The sequence below is a fragment of the Phaseolus vulgaris genome, chromosome 8 (genome assembly GCF_000499845.2).
Source record: "Phaseolus vulgaris cultivar G19833 chromosome 8, P. vulgaris v2.0, whole genome shotgun sequence".
Taxonomy (NCBI): domain Eukaryota; kingdom Viridiplantae; phylum Streptophyta; class Magnoliopsida; order Fabales; family Fabaceae; genus Phaseolus; species Phaseolus vulgaris.
The window spans coordinates 5,545,878-5,571,439 of NC_023752.2; the positions used below are offsets into that span (position 1 = coordinate 5,545,878).

General features: G+C 32.2%; 3 protein-coding genes across 5 annotated transcripts; all 3 read right to left on the reverse strand.

The window, feature by feature from the left end:
* Nucleotides 1–8,811: 8,811 nt before the first annotated feature.
* LOC137823751 (bifunctional L-3-cyanoalanine synthase/cysteine synthase 1, mitochondrial) lies at nucleotides 8,812–12,562 on the reverse strand. The gene is made up of 10 exons (XM_068629010.1): nucleotides 11,996–12,562; nucleotides 11,175–11,284; nucleotides 10,988–11,045; nucleotides 10,639–10,902; nucleotides 10,322–10,459; nucleotides 10,175–10,226; nucleotides 9,756–9,835; nucleotides 9,621–9,680; nucleotides 9,362–9,442; nucleotides 8,812–9,170 (listed from the first exon to the last, which is right to left on the reverse strand). The coding sequence occupies exons 1-10, from the start codon at nucleotides 12,194–12,196 to the stop codon at nucleotides 9,072–9,074; spliced, it is 1,143 nt and encodes a 380-aa protein (XP_068485111.1). The 5' UTR covers nucleotides 12,197–12,562; the 3' UTR covers nucleotides 8,812–9,071.
* A 4,118-nt stretch (nucleotides 12,563–16,680) lies between these two features.
* Nucleotides 16,681–22,028, reverse strand: LOC137823750 (translation factor GUF1 homolog, mitochondrial). 3 transcript variants are annotated; one of them, XM_068629007.1, is made up of 12 exons: nucleotides 21,573–22,028; nucleotides 20,287–21,057; nucleotides 19,806–19,962; nucleotides 19,648–19,702; nucleotides 19,475–19,542; nucleotides 19,299–19,403; nucleotides 19,144–19,215; nucleotides 18,844–18,957; nucleotides 18,376–18,516; nucleotides 18,229–18,288; nucleotides 17,611–17,814; nucleotides 16,681–17,069 (listed from the first exon to the last, which is right to left on the reverse strand). In XM_068629007.1, the coding sequence occupies exons 2-11, from the start codon at nucleotides 20,990–20,992 to the stop codon at nucleotides 17,649–17,651; spliced, it is 1,644 nt and encodes a 547-aa protein (XP_068485108.1). In that variant the 5' UTR covers nucleotides 20,993–21,057; nucleotides 21,573–22,028; the 3' UTR covers nucleotides 16,681–17,069; nucleotides 17,611–17,648. The 3 variants fall into 3 exon arrangements, with proteins under 3 accessions (XP_068485108.1, XP_068485107.1, XP_068485110.1); XM_068629006.1 differs by having other exon boundaries at nucleotides 20,287–21,037; nucleotides 21,573–22,023; XM_068629009.1 differs by having other exon boundaries at nucleotides 20,287–21,052; nucleotides 21,573–21,946.
* Nucleotides 22,029–22,566: 538 nt separating this feature from the next.
* Nucleotides 22,567–25,562, reverse strand: LOC137823749 (probable disease resistance protein At5g63020). Its single transcript, XM_068629005.1, has one exon. The coding sequence runs from the start codon at nucleotides 25,387–25,389 to the stop codon at nucleotides 22,699–22,701; it is 2,691 nt and encodes an 896-aa protein (XP_068485106.1). The 5' UTR covers nucleotides 25,390–25,562; the 3' UTR covers nucleotides 22,567–22,698.

The window sequence follows — 25,562 nt, forward strand, 5'->3', positions numbered from 1 at the left end:
GGAAAAGCTAGAGTTTAGCTACATTGTGAGTGCCATGTGCTTTAATTCAATGCCACTCATAAATTACACAATTTTATATTATAATCAAAGAGTAACATGTTTTAACATGTTAAAGATTAAGGGAAAATTTAGCATATCGAAAATAAATGCTGATTTGATGAGTATGTCTTGAAAATTTTACAGAGAAAAGAATATTATATAGTATATAGTATACAATTGAATATAAATCTTATTTTATCATATTAAATAAAAATAAAAATATTATATAATATATATAGACTTTGTTTTATAAATTAATTTTATAAATTTAAATTCAAGTCAAAGTTTATTTTTAAATATGATATTAAAATTATTTAAAATATATTTTAATAAAAATTTATTAGAGATTAATTATTATATTATGTAGATCTCACTTTATAGTCAATTTTATATATACATATTTTAGTAATGTGTATTTCTTAATAACTAATTGGTTATAACATTAAAAAAAATCATGAAATAAAAATTAATTTTAGAGACAAAAATAAATAATTGCTACGATGACTAAATTAGAAATATTTTAAAGACTAAAAAAAATTTTGGTTTCCAAATTAGTTTTTATTAATATTAAAAAGTTTATAAATTATATCTAATTAGCTACAAAAGTTTTTGCTATCAAATTTAGAATCTAAATAATTGGTAGTTAAAATCTTAGTAGCTAATTAGATACCAATTTAGAAACTATTTAAAAATAATAGAAATTGATTTTTTTTTTTAACTTTTAAAATAGTATATAATTTAATCACTAGAGCAATTAATTATTATTATTTTTCTATAAAATTAATTTTTATTTCATCATTTTGAATTTATTAATGGTTATGAATTTGATTTAAGTGAAAGTAGCTAACCTATACTTAGGTGACAACATATAAGATAGCATTAAATGTTGAAAGCACAATTTGGAATTCAAAAAACAGAAAGAAGCTGAGTTTGATTTGGTAAGTACTAAGATGTCTTGGCCCTTATCAACCACTTTCTCTCACTCATTATTCAACCGTGTAAGAACTTCAGTTCAAAAACAAAATCTTGTTAACAAACACCTTTTAATGCAATGATTAAAAAAATTAAAAGAATATTTTTTCTCTTAAAAATCATATAAAAACACATTTTTAATATTGTTAGGTGTTTAAACAAACAAAAAATACATTCTAATTTTTTTAAAATCAATATTCCAAAGAGATAGCATTTAACAAAAATAAGTTGCATTCATATTTCATCAGTTACAAGTATATATATTTTTTCATTTAAATTTTGACTAAACTACATCAAAGCAAGTGTGATACTTAAACATAACTTATATAATTTAACTTACATTGATAAAAAATTATCCTTACTTTTACATTGTTTAATAACTTATAATGATATAATTTTACCTTAAATTTCATCTTTAAATTAAAGGTTGATTCCATATAAATAATATTAACATATTAATGTTGGGTATGAAGCCATGATCAATTGGGTTGGGCTGAGTAGACACCATGTTTTAGTGAGTGGGCTTAATCATTGTGTCCCTTTATTATCTCTATGGCTGATTCTCCCTACACCCAATCAAATTGGACCCGCACCCAATTGCATTTGTGAAAGTACCGAATTACCCTTAATGAAAATGAAAATGAAATTAGGGTTTAGTGATTTCTGCACCCAATCACACACCCAAGTTCGTTTCTGTCATTCTCGCACCCAACACCATCTCTCGCACGAGCGTTCGCATCCTCGCATCTTGGTTGACATTTCTCCGGCAGCGTAGTGTTGAGTAGAAGGACCCCTTGAACAAAGATGAAGCCAAGAGCGCGAAGGTCCTCCATTGTTGCGCGAAGGTATGAGGGCATCAGCGCACCCTACAAATTTTTTCAAAATAAACATGACAAGGGTACAATTGAATTTTAGAATGTTCGTCGAGTGCCAATCAGAATGGATTGGGTGCAGGAAGAAATTGCCTATCTCTATTTATCTCTATTTAAAGAGATCATTGTACTTGTAATTGGTGTGCAACAGGATATAATGTAAACCTAATAGTTGCCCGTGTGGATGTAGGTTGCAGTTGGCAACCGAACCACGTTAAATCTTGTGTTGTTTATTTTTCTGCAGTTGATTTGTGATTGTGTGTGTTGCTTCCACGTGCGTTTTTCCCATCAAGTGGTATCAAGAGCCTTGGTTCGTTTACACACTAGAGATCCGATCAGCAGAAATTAATCGACGAGATGTGAAAATTGCGGTTGCAGTAGCATCCCAGAGTTAGGGTTTCGCAGAGGTGGCAACAGTGTCCCAAAGTTAGGGTTTCGTAGAGGCGGCAGCAACATCCCAAAGCTAGGGTTTTGCAGGGGCTGCAGCAGCATCCTAAGGCTTAGGGTTTCCCATATCTGCTTCACAACAGCGGTGACTAGCGACGGTGGTGGTGCGGAGCGCCAGTGCAGTGGGGACTGCGACCAGGTCTGTTGGTGAGTGATTTTGGGTGGTGCAATTTTTTGTGATCTTGATTTTAAAAAAAAAGAAGGGATTGCCAAGATGTGAAATTAGTTGTACCGAGTATCTCGTCTAGTCATTTGAGATGGCAGAAGAAGGGAAGTTTCGAATTGAAAATTCGATGGTACAAATTTCAGTTGGTGGAAAGTGCAAATTGAGGATTTGCGAGTTTAGTTACTAAGCACATCAATATTCGATCTTAGCCAGACTTACGTCAGTGAGCATTAAGTTCGATGATGAAGTTCAAGCTTTACTATTGCTATTGTCTTTGCTTGACAGTTGGTCCGGAACGGTTACAGCAGTTACCAGTTCAGCGGGATCTGATTGATTCACTTTTGAGAAGATTCGTGATCTCATTCTTGGCGAGGATGTCCAAAGAAGGAGTTCTGGGGAATTATCTAGTGAATCACTATATGTCATCATAGGAGAGAAATATCAGAGATAGTGGGAGCAAGAACAAAAGAAGGAGTCAGTCAAAGACTCGGGATTGCTCAAGTGTAACATGTTGGAACTGAAGGAGGTGGGGCATTTCAGGAATCAATGCCCTAATGATAAATAAGTCAACATTGCAGAAGACTTCGCGGACGAGGACCTTTTAGTCTGTTGCGCGGGTAGCAGTGTGGATTCCTGGGTCATGGATTCTGAAGCATTGCAGAATCTAGTTATTGGAGACTTTGGAAAGGTAAGACTAGCGGACAATAGAACTCTTGATGTTACGCGGGCATGGGTGACATAGTGTTGAAGACACCAGTTGGTTTTTGGACTTTGAAGGACGTCAGAGTTGTTCCAAGCTTGAGGAAAAGTTTGATTTCTGTTAGGCAGTTGGACGAACAGAGACATAAGGTGAAGTTCGGAAATCAGCAGTGGAAGGTCGTCAAGGGAAATCTTGTCATGGCCTGCGAAAGAAAGAGAGGTTCGTTGTATATGGTCGAATTACCGTGTCTGAGGGAGTGACCATCCCAGTTCAAAAGATAAACAAAGTCCGGTTCACAGAATCTCGTGGGCAGAAGAGGGTTGTCTTTACAAGAGAGAAACCTAGAGCCACATGTCAGATTCAGGATGAACGAGCATGGAAAGGTTCAAGTAGACCAGTCAGAGGTACTTGTGGCAGTGGGAGCACGGGTTGTGCTTCAGCTAAGGTTCTTAGACAACAGTGGGTTGGGAGAACCAATATTCCAGCGGTTGAAACTTCTTCAGAAAAATTCTTATTGAATATGGAGAGTGTTTGTTCTCATGTTGTTCCAGGATCCGGCAGTTCCTGTAAGTGGGAGTCGGTAGGAACAGAGAACGAGTCAGTGACTGACGTGTTGAAACTAAGGGGAGTTTTAACGAAGTCTTCAAAATGATTAAGAAGGTTGATGGCAACTAGGGTTGGAACATTGAGTTTCGTCGACAGATTACAGAAGTACATGTACACAGTTTGAAGTGCAGGTGAACATTGTTGTTTCGTGACTTCAAGTGGGAGATTGTTGGGTATGAAGTCAAGACCAATTGGGTTGGGCTGACAAGACACCATGTACACAGTTGAAGCGCAGGTGAACATTGTTCCGTGACTTCAAGTGGGAGATTGTTGGGTATGAAGCCAGGATCAATTGGGTTGGGCTGAGTAGACACCATGTTTTAGTGAGTGGGCTTAATCATTGTGTCCCTTTATTATCTCTATTTATCTCTATTTAAAGAGATCATTATACTTGTAATTGGTGTGCAACATGATATAATGTAAACCTAATAGTTGTCCGTGTGGATGTAGGTTGCAGTTGGCAACCGAACCACGTTAAATCTTGTGTAGTTTATTTTTCTGCAGTTGATTCGTGATTGTGTGTGTTGCTTCCGCGTGCGTTTTTCCCATCAATTAATTAATTTAATCCAAAATCATTTCATATAACATATATATACTGGAAATATTTGTTTCATTTTTTCCTTAATAAATATATTTTTAAATTACTCTAACCCAATCAACTCAATTAATTATAGTAATATCGGGTTGGGTTGGTAAATAAGAAGAAAAAAATTCCACCCAATTATATGCTAGTTAGACCCATATATATACTGGAAATATTTGTTTCATTTTTTCCTTAATAAATATATTTTTAAATTACTCTAACCCAATCAACTCAATTAATTATAGTAATATCGGGTTGGGTTGGTAAATAAGAAGAAAAAAATTCCACCCAATTATATGCTAGTTAGACCCATAATAATAATTATTGTAATGAATGTTGAAAATAATAATATAACTTTTTAAAGGAGATATATATTTTTAATTTATTAAATAAATAAGAAATAAATATTTCTTTATTTAAATAAGTTATTTTTATCAAAATAAGTAATGAAATAACTCATGAGTAACTTAGAAGTTTATATCGTCAAAATCCAAATTAATAGAATTATTTTTTTAATAAAAAATTAGCCTCTAAGATTTACTTAAACAAGAAAAAGACATTGGAAAACTCTATCATTCTTTAAAAATCTAATTAAGTTTAGGAGCTAATTATAAAGGGGGAAGAGTTAATCCCAAAGCACCCTTTAAGTTCATAAAACATTTTTTGTTAACTTAGAAAGTTATTTATTTTATACCAATAAGCAAGAAAAAAGAGGGTAGTAGTGAAAACATATTATTTGGAAAAAAAATCATAAACAAAGAATATAAAATAAAATGAGACACTTTAGGGGTGTCTCAAGCCTTAAACAAAAATCTCAAATCAAGTTTGCTAACACTCAACAACAAACATTACAACACATCAACCATATTAACATACCAGATAAAGATACAAGAGTCCAACAAATATAATTACATCAACCCTCCAAAGGAATCCATTCTCGAAACAGGATACAACAATCCAACAACTAAACAAGATCTTTGCCAACAAACAAAAATATGTCAAACATCCAAATGCCAAAACCAAGAAACCGACCCTGTGAGGAGGATACAAAAACCAAAAAAACCTGCACAAAGCACACCACGACTTCCAATTCTGGACAAATCGTTAAACATGAATCACCAAACATTAATCTCTCAAAACTCATACAACATAAATATTCCAAACCAATCCGGGTAAGATAAATCATTCAAACTTTCCTTTACCGTAACCTAAGATAAAAAAACATCAATCCAACCCTGTTAGGAAGAAACAGAAGTCATGAAAACCTGCACAAAACACACCACAACTTTCAAATATGGACAAAATGTTAAACATGAATCACTAAACATTAATCTCTCAAATAACTCATACAACGTAGAAGTTCCAAACACTAGTCTGAGTAAGAGAAATCAACCAATTTTTCTTTTACCGTAACCCAAGACCAAGTCTTCTTTTATACCACAGTAAAAACCTCAACTAGATGTACTCGCCCATTCTTAAAAACAACCCTATTCCCATGATTCCAAATTTCTCCTATAATACCTACCCAAATTCCCCCAGTACCTAACAATAGCATGTTTCAAACCTATAAGTTTAAACATCATAGAGTGCATTTGTGCATCACAATATAAAACCAAAGAAATCCCCAACCACTTGAGACACAGTCCCCAAATTCTCCAAGAGACCCTACACTCAAAAAAGAGATGCCTTACTATTTCTTCTTCCACACCACATATAGGACACCTATCACACACCATAGAAATACCACGTCTCAAGAGATTGTCCTTAGTGGCAATCGCATTAGATAACACCCTCTAAGTCGTAAATTGTGTCAAGGGTAAGGTCTTTAATGTCCAGAACTCCGCGAATAAGTTCCCATACACTACAAACTTCTCCCCCAAAAGAATATTTTAAGCTCCCTTCCCAAAGAAGTTCGTAGATTCTACATCCCTCCAAAGTCATTTATCGGTCGTACCTTCACCCTCTCTTGATAACTTCTTGTTAACCAACACCTGCGATAAAAGTTCAGTCAGACTAGATTCCCACACAAAGAGATCCCTTCTCCAACTCAACTTCCACAACCATCTATTATTGCTCCAAACCACAACTTGTGACAGAGTGCGACCAATATCTAAGGAGATCGAGAATAGCCTAGGGAATTTTTGCATTAAAGGAACATTGCCCACCCACTTATCCTCTCAAAACATATTTAAACGAGAAAAATGCATGATAATAAAAAATAGAAAATATAATTAAAAAATAATTATTATAATAAAATTAATGATTATAAAAAAATAATTAAAAAATATTACTAAAATTTACGTTAAACTTATAAAAATTGTGTACACAAAAATAAATACTAAAATAAATTTTTTATAATGTTATAATTATATAATAAACATATTTATAATTTTCCATTAAAATTAAAATTATAATAAAATATATATAGTTATAAAATATTTATTTTTATAATTATACAATAAAAAAATTGATCTTTATAAATAGTTTTTTAAATAATAGAAACTAACAAGTTGATCAATAGATGCAAGGATAAAAAAGGTAAAGAAAGAGAGTAAGAAAGTGTATAAACTAAAGATCAGTTACAATATTTAATTTCATAATTAATTATTATAGATTAAACAATTCTAAACAAAAACTAAGAACAAAGGGTAGACTGAACAAACAAAACTTATGTCCAATAATTTCTCTTTACTTTTTTGTGCTTCTGAGATGATTAATTTCTTTATATCTTAATTAGCCTATTTCTGTTTTATTTATTTGTGTTCTTTTTTACAAAAATCAATTGTCAGTGTCATCAGTTATTGAGTTACTCAGCGAGTCATACATTTTTTTTTATGGATATTTGAAGTTGAGTTCATGGGTTTTATGGACATTTAAATTGGGCTGGGCTCATAGTTAAGTTCAAGACTCCTTCTTCCTGCACCTCCATACTTTCTTATGTCATCACTATACTAAATAAATGTGAAAATACATTTTTATCCTTTTTATGTCACCTACATACATAATTTAGAGGATTTTTTGGATCTAGAAGTCTTTTTGGATTTGAGATAAGCCTATGGATTATGTAATACAAATATGTTATGGATTACATAATCTTAAAGCTATTATCTTATCTACAAAAGACTTTCAGATTATCTAATTCAGAAGTTAATCATGAATTGAAAAAAAGACTTTCAAATTATATAATCTGAAAGCTAATCTCATATCCAGAAAAGACTTCTGAATTATGTAATCTGAAAGCTAATCACACATAAAAAAAAAAAAGGTTTATGGATTACATAATCTAAAAGTTAGTCTAATGTATAAAAATTACTTTCACCCGACTAATCACAACGAAAATTTCAAATTAGATAATTTGAAAGTTAATTACAAATTGAAAAAAAGACTTGTATAATTTAAAATATATAAAAAAAATATTTTAAAAAAACTTATGGGATGAGATAAGGACATATGAAGATGCATGACTAAGCAATCTAAGCTAAGTGAAAAGGGTACTTGGGCTGACTTCTTTTTTAATAATTAAACTTAAAAGATTATAACAAGTAACATCTTTTATTCATGAAAATAATAATGATGATAATAATAATAACTAATATGACAAAACATCCATAATTTGTTTTTTATTTATTTAAAATAATCACAAAGTCTTAAAGATAAAAATATGCTTGAAACGACATGTTGCTTCCCCGTTTTTCCACACAATCGCAATCCTCATGTTCATGCACTAAGAACATTTTTTCTACTGTTTATTTTACTCAACTAAGTATTATCTTAGTATTAAAATTGAATGAAAAATGCTTTTATCCCCATATTCTACCACCCAATAAAACAAATTAAGGCTTAAACAATTTTTTATTACTCCTAAATTTGTGAATTTTAAATATGATTCTCAGAAGAAGAAAAAGTCTTGGTTAAGAATTTAACTCATAAGTTTAGAAAATATTTACTTAACCATCAACTTTATTTTTTTATATATTAATTTTATTTTTTTATTTACTTAAAAATAATACAAATACTAAACTTGTATTAAAATATTTAAGAATTAAGAAAAAAATTTCCAATGAAAATGAGAATATTTCTATATTAGAGTTCTCCATTATATTTTTTTTATCAAGAATTCACCAATATATATACTTCTCAAATCTTATTTGCAACATATTTCTTTTATCTTAGTTTTTGCCGTTTTATTTTCAATTCCTAATTTATTGTTTCATCTAGTTTGAATCCCTAACTTTTAAATTTAATAGTTTTAACATCCTATAGTAACTAATATCTTTTTTTTTTAAAAATAGGAATTACTAATTATTGTTATTCTGCATTAACTAAAACTCTTTGCACCTAATTTTACTTTTTGCAAAGATACAAATTTGGTATTGCCAACAACTTTGATTGTTCTTGTTTTAAAAGGAAACTTAACAAAACAGCATTTGATTGAAGGACTCTTCCGTTACTTTATACTTTTTCCAACTAAAAATGAAGCCAACAAAATACAAAACATTAAGATAAAATTATTTTAAGCTGTATCAAAACCTTTTCCCAATCAACACAGCTTTTGCTGACAATTTCTGCAGTGGCAGAATTGTGGATGGTGTTAACAAATTTTGCTACAACAGGATTGTAACAACTAGGTTGATCCATGTAATGTGACTCCTCATCAAAGCTTTGGATCAGTGCTCATGCATGCCACTAATCAACTGCTACTGGCTGCATGTTTTCTGCTTCTTGACGAAGTTCTTGGAACAGTACAGATGACAGGTATCGTTCACCAAAGCTGGGATGCACAGTCTGAGATTCAAGCCATCAATGGTTATCACAGAATCAGCATCATAGACATAGAAGTTTGCTGACTAAAGTTTTAGTGCTAAGCATTTTTTCTAGAATCATGTGATGAATTGAAGAAAAGAAAAATTGTGCAAATCATGAGCACATTAGACTAAACCTTTAGCTTGATGTTGTGTTAAGGAAACTGTTCTTACCACAATAAGTTTGCCTTTGTTTTCAGGCAGCTGAGCCAATCTGAGTGCTGCAACTGTGTTAGCCCCAGATGATATCCCTACCTGGAAAAAGTTACAAAGAAAAACATAGTTTCAAATTCAGAAATTCATTAGCAATTTATAGATACTATTTGTCAGTTACGAATGAATCATGTGTCTTAGAGTGGAATCCATTGTTAAATGAATGAAGCTTGAAGTTGATCATATATTCACTGTTTACAAAATTGTCTTTGAAGATTACCATGAGTCCTTCCTTCAAGGCCAACACCCTAGCCATGTTAACTGCATCTTCACTGCTAACCTGATGGGAGAAAAATAAAAATGTAAAACTTCCCCACTAAATCTCTATGTAGAAGGAAGTGAAATTCTTACTTACTTCAAGAACTTTTTCCATTATATCCATGTCCAATATGTCTGGTTTGAATCCAACCCCATTGCCAGTTATATGATGAGGACCTAGAAAAAAAGTGACAACAGCAGAGTTTGCAATCTGTAAATAGAAGAGCAAGCTTCCAAATACCACAGAAAGGCCATAGTGATTACTTTTGTTACTTTAGATCCAAATTTTAAGCTTCTTTAACATTTATATTATTTATTCACTTCACCAATGCCAGAAATGACTGTTAAATGCAAACATTTTAGAGGCTTGTAGGCCCATCCTTTTCAATTTTACCTTTTACCTAAGGTTGCTTGGAAGGCTGAAACATAACATTCAAGAATAAACAATGTACAAAAGTATCATACAAAAAGTAAAAGAATATTCAAATTCAAAGGAAAAAAGGCCCTGATCCTTACCAGGTTTACCACCATTCAGAACATTGCTTTCACTTGGCTCCACTCCATATATCTAATAATCAAAAGAAGTTCAAGGGGTTTAATAAGTGTGTATCTAACAGAACACTGTTTGTTTGTAATTTGAATTGGTGATCTGAAGAACATCACCTTAACATTAGGATTTTTGGACTTAAGATACTGTCCAACCCCAGAGACTGTGCCTCCACTACCTATTCCCATAACAAATATGTCAACTTCTCCATTTGTATCCTCCCATATTTCAGGACCTGTTGTTTCAAAATGCACCTGCATCGCATTTGGAGTCAATATATAAATAAATTCACCATTGTAAGAGCCAAGGATTTCGAAACTATATCTAATATTAAACTTTAGCACAACCAAGCCTTGAAAAACATAGTTCTTCAGAATTTTTTTCTTAGTAAATGATTTCAAACATAAATAGTAATTTAGGTTGCTCAGCTAACCTGAGTATTTGCAGGGTTTGAAAATTGTTGCAGCATGAAAGCATTTGGTGTGTTTTCCAAAAGTTCATACGCCTTCTTTACTGTTCCTCCCATTCCTTTGGTTGGATCAGTGAGGATTAATTCAGCTCCAAATGCTCTCATGGTCACCCTTCTTTCCAAGCTTGTGTAAGAGGGCATGGTCAAAACCATCTTGTATCCCTTCATGGCAGCCATAAATGCCATGCTGATACCCATATTTCCTGATGTAGGCTCAATCAGAGTTGTCTACAACATCAATTAATGTTATTATGACCATCTATATGTGAATGATAACTGAGCAAAATTGCTGTCATATATCAAATCAGCTAACCTTTCCAGGACTTATCAGATTCTTTTTCTCAGCATCTGTGATCATTGCAAATGCTGGTCTGTAAAATCAAAAGAAAATTGCAGTAGTTCTGTATCAATTGGAATTTTGATTACCAGTAAGAATAATATGCAATCTGATCAAATTCAAAGTAAAAAAAAAAGAGATAAATATATAGAAAGGAATTGACCTGTCTTTGATGCTGGCAGTAGGTTGCATCATCTCTTGCTTGACAGCAACATATGCTCCACATCCTTCAGTGACTTTGTTAAGATAAACCAGTGGAGTCCTCCCAATCAGCTACAAAAATGAAAAATTTCTACTTCAGCTATCCTCCAATAAAAAAAATGGGGAGAAAATAAAACAAAATTAGAAATGTCTGTTATTCTGTAAAATGGTTTCTTCCTCAAGTTTTATTTCATTTTTGGTGTGCCTGGGAAAAAAGGAAAAAAAATATAAATTTTAGTCAAGTGGTAGAAAATTTTAGTGAAAACTCAGATATAGTTTTCTCAACATTATGTGCCTGTTGGAAATCAAACCCTCCCCTAAACTTAAGCCCTAAAAGTATCTACAATTCTATTAGTATCATACTAACTTGATAACAAAATGGCTTCAACAAAGCTCAAAACAGAAGAAATAAGTTTGATGACAAAAATCACAATTTTCCAGCTGCAATTATCCCAAGATCCATACCAGGAAGTCCAGGAAGCTTTCCAACCCAACCCCACTGGAAAAAAACCTTAAAAATCCGATTCAAAAGTTCCTACCACTCTTGGTATATGATGAAATGAATAAACTGGATAAGACGGGAAAATCAAAATTGTGATACACGTGGCATGACAGGATTGAACAGAAACACACAACCACAACAAAGCAAGTACAAGTATAACCATTGGAGCAGAGCTACGGTGACTGAGTTAGACACCAAACAGTTTCTGGTTCACAAGTTGTCCTGTCTACTAATACAAGCTCACAATGAAAACTGAGATAGAGAGAGAGAGAGAATACTACCTGAGACACATGCTTTTTGATATTGGTTCCAGGGAGGTCCTTAGGCAACTCTCTGATTCTCTGAGCAAGAGAAGGAGAATCAACTATGGTTGCTGTTGTGGAGAAGAACCTACCCATGATGGGGTGGTAGCATGCAGCAACAGCAGCATGTGAAGAAGACCTTTGCTTGAGGATGATGCTCATGAGAGAGGAAGAAGCCATTTTGAGTTGAGTTGAGGGTGAAGATCCTCAAGCCTCAGCACAATTTATAAATGGTCTCTCTGTGCTCACAACTTCGGAGACTCCTAATAGTTCCAACACTGTAATTTAAGGTTATTTTATACATACAAACAATAACTAATTTCAAAAATATAAGTTTAGAACACCAGCATGAGACCCTTTTAAAAAAAATTCATTTTTTATAAAAAAAAATTATAACTTTGACAAAAGCAATAATTAATTTTAATATAAACTGAAAAAAAAAAATCTTAAAAGGAAGGGAAAGAGTATTTTGTTGGGAAGAGTTCAATTTGGGTTTAACTGCCAAATTTGACTCATGTGAGGAAATGAATGATGGCTAAGTTCAGTACATGCACTCTACTGTGCTGCTAATGATTAATTAATATAAATATTGTATGAAAGGAATCTTTTTGGGATCTGTTTCAGCCTTTTGAAGTAAAATAATATAAAATCAAAAACACCTTCCAAAACTTTTTTACATTCAGTTTATGTTATTTATGTTTTACATTCTAGTGCTTTTTTTTTTATCTCATTTTTGTTACATAAAAAGTGTATATATAGATAATTTTTGTTATAAGTGGCAAATATTCTTTTTTATGAAAATTCACTTCAATGATATAAATTCACACTTATTTTTAGTTAGAGTGCATTAATAAGTATACACACAAAAATTATAGAGACTTTATAGTCATTGATGTATCTAGTATTTATATATAAAGATAACTTAGTGTGTGATTAATATTTTTGCTTGTAAGTAAAGTAAAATGGTTAGCAGTGTTTTCAATTTTTTTCTTATTTTTTTAATTGATTTGTAATAATATATTAACAACTATATTTAACCAAAGAAGTAGATCATAATTTATTTTAATTTATCAATTATCAATTTATATTGTTATAATGTTATTGTCAAATGATGGTTTTAATTGTAATAAAATGATTGTTTTAGTTTTTTTTTTCAAAAAATGTCGGTTAGTGATTGTTTTTATCTTTAAAATACATTTTTTTGTTTCAAACTTTGACAATACATATTTACCACCTTAAACATTAAATTATATTATTTAAATTACAAATATTAAATTCAACTTCTCCTAAATTTCAACTATTACAAAGATAATGAAATGCAAGAAAAAAGAGATCTAGACATGGAATTAGAGAGATACAGTAATAAATAAAGGGAATTAAAAGAACAGATTAAAAAGAAAGTAAATTAAATATGAGAGATAAACTTTTTCAACTAATATTTGTCTCTGGTATAATTGATTAACTAATACCCTTAAGTAAAGTTTAAGATGAGTTTTTTTCATGCTCATTAATTATATGACTGAATTAATGTTTGAGTCCTACAAATATAGTTAAGAATATTTAAATTTATTTAGAAATATAAAAGTAATGACTTGTTTTAATAAAAAAATATTACACGTTTAATAAAAGTGATAAAATATTTCTTTCTAGTAAATTTTGTATTGTAAGATTTTATTTTATTTCGAGAAAATTAATTTCCCACTTTATTCACGTAATGTTTTCATAAGAAAAAAATTTGGATTAAAACTATTTCTAACAATTCTTGTTTGGTAGGTATGTTATTTTTTTAAGATTAAAAACAAATATAAGAAGCAGAATTTTCCAACTTTTATATTTTTGGAAAACTATGTATTTTACTATTTTTGACTAAGTACAGTTATGACAATTCTTGATAATTAAAATTAATAATCAGATTAAGCCTTATTAAAACGATTTCAATGTTGACCTTAATTCTATTACATTGTTCAGCTAAATTTTAATTATTTTATAATAGCCAGATCGAGCATATTAATTTACATATTAAAAAAAGAAAATATACTTATAATATTTTATAAGGTTTTGTAAGTTACTTTTCTATTTTTATTATTTGCCCCTTTTTTACAACCCTTATTTTTTGTTATTTCTCTCAAAATTACATATTTTGTTGTCTGAAATTTATGTATAACTACGATTATCTTTAAAGATAATATAAATATAGTTTGAAAAGTTTGTAGAATATGTGTGGTGTTGTGAAGAGTGAGATAAAATCTTATTTGTATAGTTATATGCTTCAAAACTTCCACTTAAAATAGTATTTTGGACAAGAAAAAAATGTTATAATTTTTTTAGTAACTTATTATAGTTAGATACGGCATTGGAACATCATAGAGTGGAAAATATTACATTAATGTTTCTGTCATTTTCTTTTAAAATATCTATTTGTGATTCTTTCATCTAAGTTCCTTTAATGCATAAAAGTCCAACCTACTTTACATGTTCTTAGAAGTTATTAAGAGAAAAAGTATTAAAATTTATAAACTTTTATGCTTGCTATCTTGTTTAATAACCTATTACTATTTGTGTGATTTATAATAAGTCCTAACTAATAATAGAATGTAAGTTAGAAACAATATATTAAAGAATATGTTGCTAACAATTTTTTTTCCATCTTAATATTACAAATTCCTTCTAAAATAATTGTAGTTTAAGATTTTTTTTCTTACGTAAATTAGCAATTTCACTAATTAATAATGTTATTTTTATCCGCCACAAATATAAAAAAATATATAAGTTTTTTTTGTCTTTAATCAAATATTTAGAGTTAAATTGATAATAAATTTTGTTGTTCTATTGAATATTTAAAAAAATATTTTTTAATTAAGTGTTTATCATTTAATTTCTCTATTAATTAAGTGACATTATAATGATATTATCCATCATCTTACTTACATATCTTCCTTCACGTGTTAAAAGATATAAGATTTTATGATTAACATAAAATAATATTATTGTTAATATAAAATAATAAATAATTTATTGCTATTGAAAATATGTAATATAACAATGTCATTTATTGATTGTCACACTCTTTTGACACTACCTTTGACGTACATGATTATCCAATACATTTTTAATAAAAATAATAAAAAACAGTTATATTTTACATTAACGATAATATTATTTTATAAGTATAAATCATCAAATTTTTCAACACGCGAAGACAACAAGTAAATAACATCACATTGATAACAAATAAATTAAATGGTAGAAACTTAATTGAAAAATATAAAAATAACGAATACTCAATACACAAAAAAATTAATAAAAACTCAATTAAAAAAAATCAAATTTACAATAAATTTAAAACTTAATTAAGAAATAAAAGAAAGATGAATATACATTCTAATATATTTTATAATAGGTTAAAAAGTATAAAGTTGGAAATAAAAGAAAAATAGATATATTTATATTTTCTTCATAATTTGATTTTCCACCCCAAAGAAAAGTGTGGCTAATATTATTTAGCCTTTAAACCTAATATGTGGTTGAATGTACGTGACCATTGGTTTGGAGGTAGAGTCAAATTAAGAAATATGACCTAATATTGCACATCATCATCATCTCCACATTTCTCTTTTCATCCATTCACCATTTCTTCTTCCCTGTGCATTCTGTGGTCCTGCATCTTCAACACTTTACAAATTATTATACTATGTTTTCTGGCAGAGGATCCAACCACCTTTTACAAAGTGTTTTTTCTTTCTCTAATACCGTTTACAAAGTTTTTTTTTTCTCTAATCTTCATTTTTTTTTCAGGTCTAAGGAGGATATTTTAAATCTATTTAATTTGTAATTAAAATTGTAACTACAAATTGTATTTTTTTTTTAGAAAAATAAAACATTTATAAAAAACTGGTTTAGTTAAGGTTGAGTTATCACAAATTTAAAAGTTTGTACCCTAATTCGGCAATGATAAGTTTTATGAATTCAAATTTTTTGATATGATATATCAGATGGCTAAGTAAAGCTATATTTTATTATGAATTTGTTGGAATGTAATTGAACCCTAATGAAAGAATGATATTAGAATATAATGTAGTGTTAAAAGACCTCATTAGGTGACAAAAACAAAGAAGTAAGAAATGGATGACAAAAATGTAGTTGTCTCTTATCTCATTGTTATTTAGTTTTTTGTTTCTTTAATTAATTTAAGAGGAATCTGTGGGATTGGACACTTTCATTTGTCTGTAAGTATCTGTTAATTATTTGTCTCTTATGTCATTTTACTTTGTCTTTAACATTTAACATTTTCAGACATAGTTCTTAAATTAATAGTATACAAGTGTCAATACAATGTTTTTTAGTGAGTAAAAAAACAACTAATTATATTAGTACAATTTACTTTATATTATACTCTGTACATAACTATATATCTACCCACAAAAATACACAAATATATAATATTATATACAAAAGTTTGATCACTTTTTAAGAGTTTAGAATATAAAATGAAGTCGATGAATTATCATAAAAAGTTACCTTTTTTCTATCTGTAAATTTAAATGGAAACAATTAATTCCATGGTGTTTGTTTTGGCTGTATAAACATAACTATGGTTATAACCGTGATTAATCCATTTTTCAAATAAAAGAAAATGTATTCCGGAAATACATTAAGAGAAAATCTATTCTAAATCCTCAAATTGCCTTTATTTATGCCAGATGGGAGATCTGAGCAAGTGCAATTCATGGTTCAATGTACATTACCTTCTCAAATGAAAAACAAATCAAATCACTAAAAGCACAAGATGATTGTAAGCTGTATCAAGAAGATGGTACATCTATAGTTGAAAATTTCTGCTACAAAATGATTCTAAGGTTTATTTTATTAGATCAATTTATGCTGCCAACAGGACTGCTGAGTGTTGATCCATGAAAAAAAGAATTCAATATATAGGAGTCCCTGGCAAGCAATGATCAACCAGCAGTGGCTGAGTTCTTTTCAGCTGCATTCTGAAGCACTTTGAACAGCTCGTTATATGGCAGATCTCGTTTTCAAAACTCCCACGACTAGTCTGAGATTCAGAGAAGCAATAATTCAAATCATCAATAACAGAAGATTTTGGTACATTAAATTATAAATCTAAGAATGTTTTATGGACATGTAGGAAATTGAGCAGACAAATGCATGTTTTAGTGCATGATGATACGTATGAGCTAATTGATTAGGCAGGTGAAACTCATTATGATTTTAAATTATGGGTAGAGTGCAAAGAAAAAAATTCAAACAAATAATAAGCCACGTGAACAAAGACAATTTGGATTTACCAGAAAGCTAGATGACCAATGATACCAAATCATGATGCAACTGTCATCCAAATAGATGTATAATTTCTCAATTTAATGTACAACCACAAAAGAAGACACATTAAATATTCTCTTTAGGGAAATAAGACTAAAAGGTCCACCTATAATTTAAGTAATTTAATTGTTTTCTTCTACTTTATTCAGGTTAGACCTCATCTAAATCTAAGGTTGGACATGTTATTCTGTGTGCAATTCTTTGATGCACCTTAATATTATTGAAAAGTAAAAGGGAAACAAACAAGTCCTTACCATTGTGTCATACTACAAATATCTTCAAAAATAGTCTGCTAAGAAACCTTCAATAGTTGGTGAAATGCTTCCTGTGGTATATCAACAGAACCAATACGCTTCATTCTCTTCTTTCCTTCTTTTTGCTTCTCCAATAGCTTCCTTTTTCGTGTAATATCACCACCATAACACTTGGCAAGAACATTTTTCCTCATTGCAGAAATCCTACAATCAATATGTAGAGTTTAAGCTTGACAACAGATGATCAGGGTGCTTAATTTATTGCCCTTTGTTTCTCTCAAGAGGGTCTAAAATCCACCTATAAAAAAACTTTTGGAAGATGTTGAAATATGGATGTAAATATTGCACATTTACTGTTCAACAAATATAGATTGATTGAATAATAAATATAGATTTGTTTGTAAGAAATCCCTACAATATAGATTTGTTTTTCCTTTAATACCAATGCATTGTTTCTTTTCTATATAAAAAAAAAGTAATTCCATAATTATTGCTTACTGCCTAAACATCTTTTCACATAAGACACAACAAATACTAATCAAGATTATTATTTTCATATCAGGAGCTAAAGGTTTTAAACCAACCATCCCAAAATGATACTTTAAGAAAGAAGCTTACGTCTCCCTTGCTATGATTTTTGACCCAATGGCAGCTTGTATGGTTATCTCGAACATTTGCCTGATCAAAATTAAGAGCTATTTTGGGGTGATTGCAAACTAAAGAAGCAGCATGAAAAATACACAATCGTTAATTAAAGAAAAAGACCTGTCTATGACAGTTTTCAATTTCTCTGTCAATTCCCGCCCAACACGATATGCTTTCGTGTTATGAACTATGGTTGCCATTGCATCAACTGGTTGTGCATTCAAGAGAATATCAAGTTTTACCAGATCAGCTTGTTGATAACTGTAATTACACCCATTGAATGCATTATAAGGTAGTAAGTAAGCCAATCCAAAGTATGAAGTTATTTCCCTATCCAACTTGATGACATGACAGCCAATAAGTACAAAATAAACCACAAATTATTTATCAAACATAATTATATGAGTATGCACATGGTACAGTATATCCATCAGGTATCACACCATTTTTGTACAAATCTACATTTACATGTACCACATAATTGTTCCAAACACTACATGTCATTAATGCACCTAGGTAAATAAAAGTGGGTGCACAACAATAATCATGCAGAAAATTATAGGGTGAGAGAGGGAGCAGGGTACATACTCTGAATCCTCGTAATCAAATGATGCATAGCCTGATGTTATACTCTTCAATTCATTGTAAAAGTCAATAACAATTTCTCTCAGAGGCAGGCGGTACTTCATGAATACCCGTTGACTGCAGAAGAGAAAGTTAAACATTTATTGCTTCAACCACAGATAAATTGATGAACCAATGTAGCAAAATTTGTCAATTTTTGTGGATGATCATGAATTATGAGCATAATATCCCAAAAAATCAAGACACTTTTCATTTGATGGATAATTGAATATAGTAATGGAATGGAAACTCTCCTAATTTTACCTGTCAATGAATGAATACTCCAACTGCTGACCTCGACGCTCAGAGACAAGGGTAATAACAGGTCCCACATACCTTAAATCACCAATAAATTAAGATAGCAAGCATCAGGCTCTGGTGCAGTAAATAAATTATACCCAGGGTTGTAAAGAGCTTACTCACTAGGAATGATTATAGTAGCCATTACTGTTGGTTCCCAACAGGCTGTCACTTTTTGCTTGGGATTAGAGGGTAATGAAGCAGGATTCTGAACTTCTAACTTGCTGAAAAGCACAACTAGAGTCTTAGCAAACCATAGCAGAATTAGCCTGATAAATGCAAGTCTGTTATCTACCTTCCATCAGAAAACTCAAATATGTAAGGCACAGTAGGAACAGTTGAGATAATATGAGCTCCATACTCCTGTTTACAGAAACATAATATCGATCACCAACATACCATGCTTGAAGACGGGTAAAAAACTTAAGTTCTGTCCATTCCATGAAAAATCACATTCACTTCAGATACCTGTTCAAGTCGTTGATGAAAAACATCCATGTGCAGGAGGCCTAAAAACCCACACCTGAGCAAACATAATTGGAAACATAAATTATTCCAGATGAAGCTAATGTTTCATTTTTTCCGGAACCAATCTCATTTCTTTCTTTTAGTAATAGATACCAGACCTGAACCCCAGACCTAGAGCCGTGCTAGTTTCTTTAGCAATAGAGACACTGGCATCATTGCATGTCAACCTCTCTATTGCGTGATTTAAAGCTTCAAAATCAGATCCATCTGCTGGATAAAGACCAGAGAACACCATATGTTTTGCTGGCTTGAATCCTACAGTTTAAATTATCAAATAACTCAAAAACAACACACTTAGGACCAAGAAATGCACCCATAATACTAAAATAAAACAATAACATTCTCATACAGATGGAGAAAGAAAAAAATACAATACCACATGATCATTTAGGTATTATTTTTTACAGGAAAAATAATAATGGTCAAGCAATGAAATGTCATTTTATTTTCAGCAAGTCCATTTAGTACCTACAAGTGCAGCAAGTGTGAATGTGGCAGCATACATGAATTAAAAGATTCTGTGCAGCAAAGAGCAGTATGAATAGTCTACATGCATGGATCTATGTTGTCTGACTATACCTGGAAGAGGCTTTACGACAGTCCGAGTACGGTAAATTGTATCACCAACACGGGCCTCTTTAGTTGATCGCATGCCACTTACAACATAACCAACTTGTCCAGTAAGCAAGATACCAGTAGGCGTAAGTTCAGGATGCATGATGCCTATATCTAAAGCTTCATACGACTGACCAGTAGCTGAAGACGAAATCTTATCCCCCTTGCTCAGGACACCATCAACAACAGCGACATGACATATTACCCCTCTGTATTCATCATAATATGAATCAAGTAAAAGCATGCGAAGAGGAGATTCACTCCTCCCAGGAGGGGCAGGTATGCGCTCTATGACTGCCGGAAGGATTTGCTCAAGACCCACTCCAGTTTTAGCAGATGTTAGCAGTGCATCATTTGGATCAAGATCAAACATTGATTTCAATTGGGCTTTAACACGATCGGGATCAGCAGTTGGCTGATCAATCTTGTTTATTACAGGCACAATTGTTAGGTTAGACTCAAAGGCAAGGTAAAAGTTAGCAACAGTTTGTGCTTGGACTCCCTGAGCAGCATCAACAACCAAAAGCACACCTTGACAAGCTGCCAATGATCTGGACACTTCATAACTAAAATCAACATGTCCAGGAGTATCAATAAGATTCAGCAAAAAATTAGGTGACTCCTTTCCATCACTGCAATCATCACCATTTACACTGTGCTTATAGAACATTGTTGCTGTCTGGGCTTTAACCGTGATTCCTCTTTCTCTCTCCACCTAAGACATGTTAAACTTCACTAACAAAACACACATGACAAAACAAAATAAGAAATACAACACATCCCACTAAAATTTTAATTTCTATAAATTGTTTAGTAAAAAATGTTTTACATTATCAACCAATCAGACATCACCATATGTATAAGTTTAGAGAAATTATTACAAAAGTCAACAATTTTTCCCTACTCAGAAATCAACTATGTAATGAGGCCGTAAAATCATTTTATTTACAACATCAGTGTATTCAAATTAATTATTTTCGTTCAATCAACAAGCACAGTCAGTATAAACTTTATAGTTTCACCAAGAAGGCCGTGGCTTGTGGTTATTCACGGTAGTTTGTGAGTAATGACAGTTTACAATGACATTGAATATATTATTTTTTCCATCTTTTCAACCAACCCATTGTCTCATTCCACTTCAAATAGTTAACCCAACAATTTTTAAATTTTGGACGATACCCATTTTACCTAACAGTGCAACAAATCATACCCAGATGAAAAAATTGAAAATTTCCAGCAAGAAACAGTACCTGCAATTTATCAAGATACTGGGGCTGGCCATGGCCTTTCTTAATGGTTCCAGTGAGTTCTAAAAGCCGATCAGCGAGGGTGGACTTGCCATGATCCACATGCGCAATGATTGAGAAGTTTCTAATGAGATCTGGAGGGTATTGGCTCAAATCTATGTTGCTTTTCTCCCTCGTGGTGGTGCTGTATTGGCGTGACTGTGAACAGAACAGTTCACGCCTCATAGAAAAGCGTTCATGGGTTATTCTGTTGGTTAATGGGTTGAAATTGAAATTGAAACTGCATAACAACGATAAGTAATTCGATTGCCTTAGGGTTTTGGAAGCTTTGCTCAGATAACCCATTTCAGGGTCTTGTGTGAAGCTGCGCTAACCAGAAGGAGAAATGAGAACAGAGATGTGCTTCTTTTGATTGAAAACGGCGTCGTTTGATCCAGAGGTATTGGGCTGGGCTCTCGTGAGAAAATGGTCTAGGGAGATTGCTTATATATTTTAAAGTAAGTTAACTTTTACTTTTTATAGGTTTATTTAATTTATTTGTTATAAAAATAAACGTTTTCTATTTATTTTGATAAAATTAGAAATCTGAAATAAATTATTTTTAAAATTTACTTACTTCAATAACATAACACCTCTTTTAAATTTGATATACTAAAAATTAGTTATTTCAAAAATACTTATTTTAAAAATAAGTTTATATTTCTTCCTCTAATTTCTCTTCACACTGCTATTCTTTTTAATGTAGTTTTTACATTCAACTACCACTTTTTACTTAGTTTAATTATTTGTTAATATATTAGGTCATTTTATTTATATACACTAAATTTTGACTAGCTTTGTTCTGAAGCTTTTCAAACAAAAGTGGTGTCATTTTCAAAACTTTGACGAAAAGATTGAGATTCAGAACATCAATGATTTTCACAACTTTGTTATGCTTCATTATTGATTTGATATCACTGTCAGAAAAATTGCACACAGAAGATTGATGACAAGAAGATGCATACAACTTGAACAATAGTTTATCATTTTCAGAATAATATCACTCTCACAAACAAGTACAATCAAACCAAACGTTCAAGAGTTGGAGATACAGAGCTTTATTGAGTTGGTGATCAATGGCACACAAGATTCAACTTATTTGGCGAATTTTACGCAATGCTACATATTTTGAACCAAAGTGATCCCTTGTGGCTTCATCTTCCCACTGCAATTTACGCCACCACCTTTTCTCTCCATTTATGTGCTTCAGACTGTTCCTTGCACTATTGGAATCAAAAGGGAGCTTTATCAGCTTTGGACAATTTGCTACACAGATCTCCTTAAGACAAGGAAATTGTAAAATCTGTGAGCATATGCTCCTTAACTTTGGCAAAGAATCTAGATCAATAACTTCAAGACTTGAAAAAACATTTTCTGCATGTCCAAATTCTTCACCTATGACTTCTTCCAAGGAGGGACAATTGTATATTCTAAGGAGTTGAAGGCTTGGAGCACGAGTGAGCCAATTCAAGTTGAACATGCCACACCCTTCAAGGGATAACTCACGAAGGCCAACAAGGTAACAATGCTCAGTAAGCTTAGAACTTAAAGGAATGGACTCAATCATAGAACCCTGTGATGGAGACTCCTTTTTCCTGACATGGTCTAAACTTGAAGATGAAGAAATTGACATGGACAATACCTCTAGATGTTGCATTTTTGTCAAAAATGAGAATAATATAACTTGTGGTGTTGAATTGAAAGGAGAAATTATTCTCAGATGTCTAATGCATCTTTGCAATTTGGGAGATTCGAGTAATACCTGCATGGATGAAAAGCAAAAGAGAGCAATGCTTATGTCTTGAAGGTATTCCAAACATTCCAGTTCTTTCAACAAGACAGTTTCCTCAGGTTCCCCTAAATCAGGAAGAATAAACTGATCTTCCCATGGTAATTTGCTAAACACTTGCAATGACACCAAACTTGATATCAAACTCCTTGGGAAGACAAGCCTATTGCAAATATAATTCAGCAGCAGGCATCTCAATTTTTTCAAGTTCTGGAGCTCCCTTGGCAATTTTTCTATATCAGTACCTGATAGATCCAAATGCTGCAATTCAACTAACTCCCCAATACTGGAAGGTAATTCTCTTACTCTTTTATTGCCTGACAAGTCTAACACTCTAAGATGGTTTGCAGTCAGAAAGATCTCATCTGGGAAGTTGGTGATCTCGGTATTTCTAACGAGCATAGTCAAGAGACTTGAGCAATCTGGTTTTCCTGAGAGTTTCTGACAGCTGTTCCTCCACATTGATACTTTCTCTACTTCTTTCCACTTTGCCTGATTATATGTTTCAAGTGAACCGCTGCTTGCGCCATCTCTCACCAAAAATCTGGTGTTGGATCCATGATCACAGGCTAGCCACAAAGCCATGTCCCTGATCACATCATGCATCTTAATCCTATTTTCTCTCTCACTGTCCTCCAACAAACAAGCAAACTTCAAGCTTGCGATGATTTCTTCTCCTTGAATGCGCGCTTCATAGACATCATCACCAAATTCAGATAAAAGACCTTCCCCAATCCACAGTTGAATTAGTTCATCTTTTCTAATGTCATAGTCCTCAGGGAAGATGCAACAGTACAAGAAACAAGACTTGTGTGTGGCACTTGGTAAACTGTCATAGCTAAACTCAAGCAAACAATAGACATAGTCAACCATACCTGAAAATCTTGATGGATAAATCTTCAAGGTTCGTGCTGCTCGTTTCCATTCAGGGTGAGTCTTTCGAGCCATAGATCTTCCGACAGTGATGAGCGCTAGAGGAAGCCCCTGACACTCCTTGGCCAAAATTTGAGCCAGAGGAAATATTTCAGGATGAGAGTTGAGAGTTTCTTCACCCACTTTCTCTCTGAACAATTCAAATGCTTCCTCTTGTGCCAAACACTCTACTTTGATGCATCTGTTGGCTTCCATGTTCCTGCAAACCTCCATGGACCTTGTTGTGAATATCACTTTAGATCCGTTTTCCATATCAGGGATAGGAATCCCCAACTTCAGAAGATCCATACGCTCCCATAAATCATCTAGCATCAACACAAACTTCTTCCTCTTCAAAAAGTTGTATAAAACAATAGCTCTGTCATTAATAGTCTTACCACCCCATTTACCAACAGGAACATTTAATTTGTCACCAATGCTTTGTTGAACACTTCCTACATCTGCTTCTTTAGACACCACAACCCAAATGACTGCATCATAAAATTTTTGGGGAAGGAACTCATTGTTGAACTTTTTTAGCAGAGTTGTCTTTCCTACACCCCCCATACCAAACAAGCCAATAATTCCCATATTATTATCATCAAAACATTTACCAAGTTCATCAAAGGTTGATTCTAGACCAATTGTGACCTCTAGAGGGATTTCATCTACCAAAGCATATGGCATTTCCTGAGCCACTACATCAAAGTGCCCTTTATCAATAAGTTTACGAATCTCACCTATTTTTTGAGTTACAATCCTTCCCATCCTGCAGCTTGTTGGAAAATTTGCCAAGCATCTGCTACGTGTTTCTTGAACATGAGCAACTCTCTGCTGAATAGCTTGGACTTCTCTTTGCATGGCTTCAACTTTACCCAACCAATCATTCACCTCATTCAGACGCCTCAAGTGTTGTGCCTCAGCCAGTTGAACCTTCACAGTGACATCAACCCAAAGGCCCTGAAGATCAGATGCCATGTCCCTCAAACAAGAAAGGTTCTCTTCATACTCACGGACGAAGGCACAACAGTCCCACAACCGAATTATGATGTCCAGAACTGGGCCTACGAAATCCAGCATGGATAGATTGAACTCAAGAAAAAGAAAAGTGACTAAGAACACAAAGAGAGTTGTTTGTGAAACCAAAACAAGTGGAACAAGTAGTTCAGGTTGCTCCTGTTTGGTCTTTATACTATGCAATCCGAACTAAAACTATGCTGCCAACAACAACCCTGTGGCATGTTACCAATAGA